The 12,548-nt window shown below is 30.9% G+C and overlaps 1 protein-coding gene across 2 annotated transcripts in view; it reads right to left on the bottom strand.

Moving 5' to 3' along the window:
* Positions 1-12,548, bottom strand: part of LOC126735081 (uncharacterized) — a 54,707-nt gene that overhangs the window by 6,914 nt on the left and 35,245 nt on the right. For both annotated transcript variants that reach the window (XM_050438977.1, XM_050438978.1), the window contains 2 exons: positions 2,790-2,909; positions 65-240 (listed from right to left, as the gene is read on the bottom strand). In XM_050438977.1, coding sequence (XP_050294934.1) covers positions 65-240; positions 2,790-2,909 — 296 coding nt within the window. The remainder of the gene's footprint in view (positions 1-64; positions 241-2,789; positions 2,910-12,548) is intronic.

Raw genomic sequence — 12,548 nt, 5'->3', positions numbered from 1 at the left:
TATAAAAGAAAAAGAAATAACAGTGATTTTAATATTTTCAGTAGCATTTTAGGTGTAATGTTACCTGAACTGATAATCTTAACAGTTCTTTCAGTCTGGCAATTTCCGTTCTAAGTTCCCTAATGGTTTTCTCCTTGGAGTCTTCCAGAATTATAGGTTTGTATACAATTAGTTTGGCTCTTTGGCCGAAACGTAATGTATTCACTGTTTCGCTGTAATAGTTACTCGATGGTGAGATTGCTGTAAAAATAAAATTTCTTTAATTCTTTTCAAGAGACAGACTTTTAGTGTATTTGCATTAATAGTTAATGCTATAAATTAATATCTAAATATAATTTAAAATTCTTGGGGCTTACATTACAAGTAATCTTCTACGTCCATTTATCAAGAGTTTTAAGCATTCTTAAAAACCAGTTATCACTCTAGAACACGCATATACAACTTTGAAACGATTTACCTGTTTGTCTTACACTACTATATACGCATTTTGGAGTCGCGCCAAAAATAAAACAGACGGCGGATTATATTCGGTTTACATGCAATATTATATAGGGGGTTCAAAAGATTATGGTTAAGAACTTTTTTAGTTAATTGTTAAGTAGTAGCTCATGTATTTAAAATAATAATAAAAAAACCAATGCACATGAGAAAGGTGAGCGAAGGAAAAAGAATTGTGGCATACATTTGCGTATACAAACACCGCTCCCCATATCTTACTGCAAAATGCATTCTCGAGAAAACTGTGAATGATAACACCTTTTGCTGTTTGAAATCCGAACAATTCATTGAATTACTGGAATGGTGAGTTTTCTCCATTCTCACCATTTTACTACTACCATATTTATCCAAAAATGATTGTTGATACTTATCACTGGTCCTACTTGGCATAATCCAGCGCTTTTTTTCTGCCAAATTTATTCATAAGATCAGAGAAAGGCTCTGGTATCGCACACTAACATGGTCAATAGACAACATTTTTTATTAGTTTAAAATTTAGGAAAAACAGATCATAAACATCAGCTTTAATTAAGACATGATACTAGGTAGTTTCAGATTGCTCACTGAGTATTCTGATTTCCTTTGTGTTTGACTATATGTTGTCGAGTAAATAGAGCAAGAAGAGAAACTGAAACTAGAAAAGAAGATGAATTGAAACAAGTAAAGGATAAATTAGAACGCCTAATTAAAATCGCGGAGGAGTATAAAACAGCCCAGCAACCCAACCAGAAAGCCCAAGAGGAAAAGCTATTTTACAAGAGCAATTACAAGCCGAAGTTGAGTTGTGTGCGGAAGCTGAAGAAATGTGGGCCAGATTCACGGCCAGGAAAGAAGAGTTGGAGGAGATTCTTCATGATTTAGCAGCCAGAATTGAGGAGGAAGAGGAGAGATCCAGTACTTAAAATGTTGAAAAGAAGAAATTGCAAACGACGATTTCTGACTTGGAGCAGCAGTTGGAAGAAGAAGAGGCTGCCAGACAGAAGCTACAGCTCGAAAAGGTCCAATGTGATGCAAAAATCAAGAAGCTCGAAGAAAACTTGGCTCTTTCGAAAGACACAAATCAAAAACTCATAAAAGAAAATAAGATTCTTGAAGAACACTCCAATGAGCTTAGCCAGCCCAGGAGGCAGGAAAAGCCAAGCATTTGACTAAATTAAAAATCAAACCTGAGGCGACCATAGCTGAACTGGAAGAGAGACTATTGAAGGACCATTAACAAAGGCAAGAATCCTATAGGACAAAAAGAAAAGTGGAAACGGAAGTAAATGGCTTAAAAGACCAACATTTCTACTAAGATTTATATATTCTCCAAAGTAAGTAACTATTTCCAAGTAAGACTATGGGTCGATAATGTATTCGACAAAAACTGACCAATCTATAGCTAGAGTGGAGCTGTTCAAATAAGTATGATGGGCAGGAATTGCTTCTATGATAAACATGTGGGACTTGACATTTTCATCAAAGAGAAGCCAAAATATAGGAATATAGACTTCAATATAATCAGACGTGGTATATTACATGCACCTCTAGTAACGCCAGAATTTTTTTCCCTTTTCGAAATGAGCATGATAACATAACTCCAAAAAATTAATACTATTAATCGTTTCTAGGTCAACTTAACTTAAGACCTGATTCTGGAAAACCATTCATAGGACATGAATATGTTTGGTGTATGTTTGAAAATGGAGATACAATAAGCTATTAGCTGCAGTGTCAGGTTCAGTCAAGACCTTAAACTGTTATTATATTTGATCAATCAATTGGGTAACTGACAATCGCTCAAGTTACGATAATTGATACATAATGCATGGTCTATTGAATGGTTTCATTGTTGTGACTGGCTATTCTTCAAATAAGTTTTTTTTCTACAATTACAAGAAATTACTGGAAGGAGAACTTCTTTTAATGGTATTGTGCTTTCAGCTCTGTCATATATGTTCCTAGTTGATACTTTTTGCACGTTTTGGGCATACTATAGGTGCGAAACTACAAGTCGAGACTTTAATCAAAGGTATTTAATTCAAACCAAGATTGAGCTTTAAATTCTTGGACTTGAATTGAATTTTATAATAACATCTAGTAAAAAATAATCGGTTGACTTATTTTTCAAAAACAAAACGTCATTTTGTAATTCATTAATAATATTTGAAATGACGTCAACATCATAATAATTCAAGTAAAGTTGATATATGAAGATAGAGCATGCATGGGTTTGTATAGAATTTAAGTAATATATAAATATAAAAAACAGAAATTCAAAATAAGTAACAATAACTGTCTTCTTTACTTACTTGCTATCATTACTGTATTCGAGTTCCCTTGAAGAGTATCTTTGAGCAGCCATGTCAAGACTGAGTCTCTATAAGGGACGAATTTATTCCTTGAAGAGTGTGAAGAACGAGACTGATCGGCTGTAATAAAAATTGCATTAATAATTTTTGTCTAAACATTGGCTTTCAAAACTAATAACTTAATATTTATTAACAATATCTTATTATTTCTTCAAAAATACAAGAATTATTTTAACTCTTCTATGTATTATGGTGTACGTAGTCAAACTGGAGCCAACGGATCCTCATTCAATTCAAAAAATCTATAGAAGTTCATGTCATTTTTAAACTAGATAGAATCTAGAATTAGTATATTTTTTTCTTCTTTTTAATAATTGAGTTTATGAGCTAGTATTTTCTAAAGTTAACATGTATTTAAATACTGATCATTTTCAATAAAGTAGGTGATTAACTATGAATTCGTCACAAGCTAATTATGTAGCCAATTTTTCATTTTATGTAATTTCTTCTTAATTAACAATTCATCAATCAATCAATTAACAATTAGTAATTTAGGGTTATTATTTGAGGCTGATAATATATTTTGGTGAAAGATTCTTGGTACTATTTAAGAATGTTCTCTTAAGGACAGTTTTTTACACATAACATTTTTCACTATATCTATTTAAGGCTAATCAAATGTTATGAAACAGACAAAAAATAAAACAAACCCCTTTGGAGCCTCAATTCCAAGAGGATTCAAAATTTGAAGAGCGGGAAAATAAATAAACCCGGGAATAACGACATAAAAAGTCGACTTTTTAAAAATAAGTGGCGACCATTATATAATTCCTTGTTGCTTTTTAAAATTTTTTATTAATTATTATTATTATAAATTTCATACATCAAAAATGATGTGTAATACTACAGTTTAATTTTGCTCTACCGAAAAATTAGATTTTTTTCACTTACGACTTTTGTGCGCATATTGGAAAATACAATGTTACTAATTAGAGAAAAATATATGCCTTTGCGATGGATGTTTTAACAGGATAATGATCCAAAACAGGCGTCCAAGTATAAATCAGGGTGCACAAAAAATTTAAAAATTAATAGATACCTGCGATTCATATTTTAATTATGTGTATGCTTCAATAAGTTGCGGTAAGTAGTTAAGATCGAAGAGTGCGGTTTTTTTTAATTCTAACTAAACCCTTTTAAAACAGTACCTTATTAACAGAAGTATCTTTTTTACATTGATAGACGTTTTCACGCATTTTATCCCATAAAACCTTAAAAGGCAAAATTTAAAAAACTTTTAAGACTGTTTAGGAGAATAAAAAACCAACAAAAAAGTTTTGTTCTTATATTTGAATAATAAGAAATTTTACCAGCACGGATGGAACATATACAGGGTGTTCATTTGAAAACTTCCCATCACGGATTTATCGAAAATCGGTTTGTCAAGGGGGACAACTTTCTAACCTAAAATTACTTCACCCTCTGCCTCCCAGGGTCATCCCCTTAAAAATTTTAAATTGCAAGGTAATAAAAGGTCTTTCGAAATCTTTTATTTTGACGTCTGATTTTTTTAAATCGGTCGATTCGTTTTCGAGAAAATTAGAAAAATCTTAATTTGTTCAGATAGAAAACAAAAACATGAAAATATTAGTTTTTATTTCAATAAGTGTTCAAAATGTTGCCCGTTAGGGTTTGCCAAATCTACAATTCGTTTATAATTTAAAACGGAAACTACCAACATAAACAGCAATTCCGAAGATTAGACGTGGAAAAAACTAAATAACAACCTGAATTTTTTTCCGCATTCTTTTCATCAATACAGATATCCTGGGCGAACTGTATTTATTGTTATACCTGCTTAGTTATTTATAGTTGCTAAGGAAAATAAAGAATTTATTTTGCCGTCAGTTACATTTGTGACAGTCTTGGAATAGTGAAAATTTATTTGTTGAATTGAAGATTTTACCTCCAAAATGATGTCTAGCCGAAAGAGTGGAAATTATTCTAATTTATGGTGCCCAAAATCAATGTGCTCGGCAAACTGCCGTCACGTTTAACGCCAGACATCCGGAGAAGATGACTTCGCATAGGTATGTTTTGGACCTTGTTACTAAGTTTACTAACTGGATCTGTTGCAAAAAAAACGTGATCATCGGCAAGATTTGGATGAAGCCGTTCAAATTGAAGTTTTGGACGATTTCGATAGGCGAGTTGAGTTTTGTGAAAAAATGACTAAAGCAGTTAATGATATTACTATTCATGTAAAGAATATCTGCTTCAGCAATGAATGCACATTTTATCTAAATGGATTTTTTAATAAGCATAACTGTAGATATTGGAGCAATGAAAATCCTCATGCATTTGTAAAAGGGCATACCCAGTACCCTCAAAAAATTAATGTATGGCCAGGCATTTTAGGAAATAAAGTGATTGGGCCATTATTTATTAACGGAAATTTAAATGGAGACATTTATTTGGATATGTTGGAAAATACCATCAATCCGCTTATCACTGAATCCATTGAAAACCAAATCGATAATGATGGAAACCCTATACTTGAGGGTTTGAGGCTGAAATATATTTCCAGCAAGACGGCGCTCCTCCTCACTATGTTCTTCCCGTTGGGCAATGGCTAGACGACAAGTTTCCAGATAAATAGATAGGGCGAAGGGGGCCTATAGAATGGCCTGCTAGATCTCCTGATATAACGCCGTTAGACTTTTTTCTATGGGGTCATTTGAAATCTATTGTGTTTACTCCCCAACCTGAAAGTTTGGATGAACTTCGTCAACGCATCATCGACAACTGCCATGATATCTCACAACATGTTTTTAAAAATGTCCGTCAGGAATTTGAACATCGCCCATATCAAAGTATATAGATTTGTTAGACTGTACCTATATCTTCAGTTTTGTGTTTGTGACCCAATATCTTCAATATTGCGGAGGGTTGTTGGGTGGGGTCAGAAATAAAACAGAAACCTGTTTACTTAAATGTCGACGTTTCGACTTATATTAAGTCATCCTCAGGACACTGAAATCGATTCAAGTAATCACAGAGATAAAACAAAGTAATTTTAAGTACATAAAAACACTATTAAAATAAATGTTCTTTGTACGTGTACAAAAATTAAAACAACAAAAAACAAAAGCCACAACACAGTTAAAATTACATTAAGGTACCGTTAAAAAAAAATTCATAAAAAAAAATATATTTTTTATACATTACACCTCTTACCTAAGTCTAGGTTTCTTTAGTTATAATTAAAACACATTTATAATAGGAGCGTAGAATTATTTTTAACATGGGTTAAATTGTAGGTGTTATTGTGGGCAAACTAGAATCAACAATAAGCCAAGAAACAAATGTTTTTATTCTTCCGAGCGTTTATTTATTTAATTTTTATGATTCAATGTTATGTTGATAAGTTAAGGATTAGTATATAAGGAAGATGTATGTACCTATACCTTCAAAACCAGATTCTGACCCCATCCAACAACACTCCGCAATTTCGCCTATATCATTGTTTGGCCAAAAACGGGCAACATTTTGAACACTTATTGAAATAAAAACTCATATTTTTATGTTTTTGTTTTCTATCTGAACAAATTAAGATACACAAAGATTTTTCTAATTTTCTCGAAAACGAATCGATCGATTTAAAAAAATCAAACGTCAAAATAAAAGACTTCGAAAGACCTTTTAAACAACCTATTACTCGATACCCCTTGCCATTTAAAATTTTTAAGGGGATGACCCTGGGGGGCAATGGATGAAAGGGGGTGTAGTAATTTTAGGTTAGAAAGTTGTCCCCCTTGACAAACCTTTTGACGTATTTTCGATAAATCCGTGGTGGGAAGTTTTCAAATGAACACCCTTTATAAAATACCCAAGGCATTGCTATTTTCTGTATATTTCCTTCCGTACATTTTTTTATACAAAATCTGTGGGTCAGAGATAAAAATGATATAAACATTAATATTATATAACATTGTCCCAAATAATAATTCCTAGAAAAATAAATTTGGATTGTATTTTGTATATACTGGCAGAGATACTTGGAAATCATCTACTGCAAATAAGGGATTTTACTCTACAGAGATGGATTTTTTAAATTTTCACAAAAACCAAGAAGTTATATATATTTTCATAATTTTCACACACTGAACAACTTTCCTAAAGTATATAGAAAATTTTAAAAAATATATTAGGCTATTATAAGTTCAAAAGATAATACGTTCTTTTTTTACATTTTATGCTTAAAAATTCTGCTACTTTCATAAGTTTGACAGAATCCATTTTTGCAATTTTTTTCTAATAAATATAAAAAAGTAGTAATTATAAATTAATATATCAATAAAAAAATTAAATAAAAATGCAAATATGTTAAAACTTATTTTTTTATCGAAAATCATACATAATGACTCCGGAATAAACAATTACCCCAAAATCTATATGTTCTTTAATAGATTCACTGTTCTATTTTTTTATTATTAAAATTTATAAATAAAATTTTCAAAATAACAATTTATATACCGGAATATAACTGCTTAAGAACATTTTAGGAGTGTTAATGTTCCTCTTTCGAATTCACTACAATTTTTTAAAGGCTAAAATAAACCTAAAATTATGATTTCCACAATATATCTCACTATGACTTCCCGGTTAAACTGTCACACAAAATTAAAATAAGCATCACCTACCAAAAAAACCGGAAATATACAAATAATCCTACACTAAAACGGATATCAAAAACTTTTAGGATGCGGTTACGGCAGAACGGAAACTTACAACTGGTCTAGAATGGCAGACGGACGATGCGAGTCGTCGAATTTAAAAGAGACGCCGTCTACTTGGCGTCGGCATTTAAATTCTAAAAATTCGCTCTCCAGAAATACATTTTGGGAGCGCATCTCTTAATGTTCTTTGGATGACATCGGGATTAAAAGTGCAGTAGCGGAGAAATAGAAACAGGTTATTTGAAACACGATTTAATATTTTGGTATTATGTTTTTGTTGCTACAAAACTTTGAAATCTTTATAGGGTGTCCCAAATTCGAGGGTACCTACCTAGTGGGATCTCGGAAACCGTAAAATTAATCGCCTTATATCATGGTTGATTTAAAATTGGTACGACGCTTCGTCTTTTGACAATAATCGTCATATTTTTTTCTTATGGGCGCCATATTGGATTATACCATATTTAAATAGTCCCTATAAATTTAGTTACTTAGACCCCTCAATCTATAATAAATATTGAGATTTTTGTAAAGACTGTAATAATATCCAACAATTATTTCGGGTCCTTAAAAATAAGAGAAATAAAAATGTTTTTAAAATACAAGCCATATATCGTTGAAAATTTAATAAAAGGGACTATTTAAAATCCGGAAAAAAGTCGAAAACAGTCATAATACAAGGAAACTTGTAGAAACTCTTTTGAAAAACTCAATAGCTTTCATATAAAACTAAAATTGCTAAATGAGTTTTCAGTATGTTCAGATATTTATAAAGCCTTTGACAGTATCAAGATTTTTCGATTAAATCGGGTTTAAAATCTTGATTGAATTAAGATCACTAAAAATAAGATTTTTTTCACAAAACTTCAGAAAGTCATCCGGTTTAATATGAAATTCGAATTAATAAACTTGTAACATGAGGTTTTAAAATATTTAGATGGTTGTTAAGGGTTTGACAATATTAAAACTTTTTTAATCAACTAAAATTTAAAAATACAGACAGAATTGAAAAAAAATCATATTATTTGAAATAAAAATAATTCTATTAGTGTATTGTTTATGTCTCCTTGGTAAAAATTAATAAAACTGTAATACTTGCATATTATGTAACTATGTGGATAAAGCAAAAGGACGCCACTGGTTCCAGAATGCATAAAGTCTAAATTAATTTTAAATTCCTTCAGGAAAAATATTTTTTTATTTAAAAATAGGCTGTTTTTATTTTTTGACTCGAAAGAGGTTAAAGGAATTCATTTTGTGAAGGCAAAGAGTTATCTATTTACGTCTAGGCACATATTTTATGGTTTTGAATGAATATTCAAAGATCTACAGATTGTTTTTAGCCAAAATTTAAATTTATTTTTAATTTAATAGTGTATAAATATTTTTGTTGTACTTTGCTGTAATTTTTGAATTATTATACATATTTCTTAACTAGCAACTATATGAAGTTGTTTTGATGGTTCTTAAATATTTTTTCTATGTGGTCACAGAATCAATTTTTGAAATAATTTTTATTATTTATTTAGGGCTTTCAGAAGTGCGAGTAAAGTAAATAAAAATAAAAAGGACAATTTGGAACTACATTTATTTTACAAATACCAGACGAAAAAAAAAAGTTTATTTTATGATGGTAGCCAAAAGGCAAAGTGGGATAATAACAAAAATGTTGTAATGTAAATATAAATGTCCAAGGAAATTTTCAAAAACGACCAATTTCGAAGTTTGTTGAAAAAAAATGCCCGAAATTCGTACTCGAAAAATAAAAAATCGCAAAACTTTGAATATTCGATTGCAGGAAAACTTGCACTCTTTTTTCATAATTCCATATTTATTTATTTCAACGACACAGCCAGCTTACAAGAATATAATAAAATACATAACAATAACAATAAGTGGCAAAGAATAAGAAGAACTATAGTAAAAATAAAGAACAAAAAAAAAACAAATATAAGACATAACCCCACAGACAATTTCAGCACTTTAGTTTTTTAAGTCTTAATATAAATGAATTAAAAGACCTATGTGAGAAGGGGTCAAAATTAAGCTCATTAAATGCTCTCATCATTCTGGTGATTGGAGAAAAGAATCCTTAATTAGCATGGTGGAAAGAGAAACGAAACTTAGCAGGATTCTTACATCTATTATTGATATTGACATTGAATGGTACAGTTTTCAACATATCAGTTCAATAAAAAAATCCATTTAATATTTTATAAAAATTGGAGTAAATCTGATCGAGTTGTCCTTGCCTGAAGACTTTCAATGTTAAATATATCCTCTACTATCTTACAATTACTATGAAAATTGTGGTAAATATTAATGTCAGCCTTGAAGACTAGAGAACGAAGAAATGCTTCTTGAACGGCTTCAATTGCTTCCACATGGTTAGAATAAAAAGGTGACCATACAGGTGAGGCATTTTCAAGCCCAAAACAAAAAATTGAATAGTAGAACATCTTGAAACAAAAGACAGACAATTTGCCAGAGTTACGCACAACAAAACCAAGATTACGCAGTCTGATCATAATGAGGCACAAATGTCAATTTACTGTCCAGTAACAGTAACAGATCTGAGAATCAAGACATTTATTGTGTAACGACGTACAGCTAATTTCAGAGAACGACCAAAAGAATTGCCTAAGGATTTTTAGATATTAAGCGCCAAACCATTATTTACTGAGCATAAAAAGATACTATCCACATCAGCTCGTAAAAGTTGCGCAATAATTGAGGATTTTATCACCTTGTACAATTTTAGGTCGTCTGCAAATAATAAAAAATCCGAGTGATGTGTAACACAACAAAGGTCGATTATACGAGTAAATAGAAAGAATAAAATGGGCCCTGTGTGGGAACCCTGAGGTACACCGGAAAAAATTTGAATTTCTGCAGATATGATGGTCTTTATACGCGAAAAATTGAATACAATTCGACAAAAATCCATCAATCCACTTCAAAAGATTATCGACCAGACCCATTGCACGCAACTTCTAAATGAGATGTCCATGGCGCACTTCGTCAAACGCCTTCGAGAAGTCAGTATAAATACTGACTATAATTCTCAAAAGCATCCAACAGCTGATATGTAAGCAAATTAGTTGCGGTAGATTTACCCTCAGAAAAACCATGTTGCTGATGTATAATTATGTTCAGACTACGCCATGAGGGCTCTCTGGCAAAAAGACTATCAATAATTTTGGGTTTTTTAGATTGAATGCTTTCACCCCTGTAGTTGCAAATTGCATTTATATCCCCACTCTTATATATCAGAGTCAAGAAACTTGTTTTCCAGTAATCTGGAAAACATCCTGAATCCAACGAAAGGCAAAACAGGGGTCTGGTTAGGGAACACACACAATTTTTTAGTAATACTGATGGTATGTCATCAGGTTCATAAGAATATTTAGTTTTGAGGCCGTCAATCGCTTTGAAAACATCAGTAAGAAATATGTTAATAGAATCAAAATTAAGATTGTAATCAAAACTATAATTGGGAACTGTACCTTCATGTTTTTTGTAGGTTGCTGAAAAATTACGAGCAAACAAATTAACTATATCCTGACCGCCTTCAGCAAATCTGCCATTCAGCTGCATACTATTGGGATAGGAGTTCGATCTTCATAAATTATTTACATGTTTCCAAAAGTTTGGGCTAAATCATGATTCATTTTAGCAATGTAGGATTTATAGCAATTATCGCTTATAACTTTGCACCTACTTGGTAAATTGGAAAATACTATGTAATCCACTGGAAGTTTGGAAGTTTTATATTTTTTATGTGCTGTTTTTTTCTCTATGAATAAATTTTGTAATTCACGACTGAACCAGGGAGGAAATTTAGATGATTTATGATGCTTAACTGGAAATAATAACTATAAGAATAACTACCTAAAGCCTCATGGTTTCATGTTATGTAAATACATAGATTTGTTTTGTTGCAGCACTTTTTTACTTAATTTTTCAGGCGATAAATTTTCCTACTATTTGGAAGATCTGTAAGATGGCTGATTTCTATCCTATATCTAAGATGGACACTCTCTACATTAAGCGCCCGTGGACTTTCCTGCTCTTCCAGCTTTCTTCCAATTATTCTAATTAGATTCTTGGACAGTAAACAGTTTTTCACATTCCTTATTGCGTGCATCTCTTTTATTGTTGATACCACCTACTCTCTTTTCCTCTTGGCAAGTGCAGATATGCATTACGATAATATCCACAGCTAGAATCAACACTTACATTGTGCGACGCTTTCAAGAAAATGTTAACAACTTTTGAAGAGTTGACGATGAATACAAAAAGATCCTGAAGCATCTCAGCTAGTACTTTTTTAATTTTTGATAACTATTCAACACTAGGATTAAACTATCAAAACAAAACACAAGTATCATGCCATTTGAGTTTAATATAAATTATTATACAAATGGATTGAGAAGGCGAATTTCTAATTATTCATGTTTGTCTTAATCACCAAATCTGCACCAAATTTATATTTATATTTAATATATATGATATATAATTAATATTATTTATATTTTATATATACTGCTAAAATGATGAAGCTATAATAAGTGTTATTACAATCAAAAGAGAACAATACCTTACCATTCTTAGATTTATTACTTCAGAGAGAAAAAAATAATACATGCTTTAAAATATTTAGTAAACAACGAACAATAGATAATATTATACAATACAATTCAACATCACCATCCTCACATAAATTTGCTGCTTTTTATTACTTATTTTACAGACTTTTTAATATTCCAATTTCTTGTGAAGCTTTAAAAAAATAATTCCTTCCCATTAAATAATTAACAGTCAATAACTTCTTCCACCTTAAACACATAAAATGTATTTTCAGTAATTGAACAAGTATAAATTATCATTTAATTTAATCCAACAACAAACAAACTATATTATTTCTTTTATATCTTTTACTAATTTTGGACCAATCTCGTCCCAACTATCCCGATTCTTTTCTCCCTTTGGCATAAGCTCAGCTTTTAAAATCAATAAT

Source organism: Anthonomus grandis, chromosome 4, assembly GCF_022605725.1.
Source record: "Anthonomus grandis grandis chromosome 4, icAntGran1.3, whole genome shotgun sequence".
In the NCBI taxonomy this organism is placed as follows: Eukaryota; Metazoa; Arthropoda; class Insecta; order Coleoptera; family Curculionidae; genus Anthonomus; species Anthonomus grandis.
Note: the sequence above shows the minus strand (reverse complement) of the source record. Positions and strands in the feature narration are given on the sequence as shown.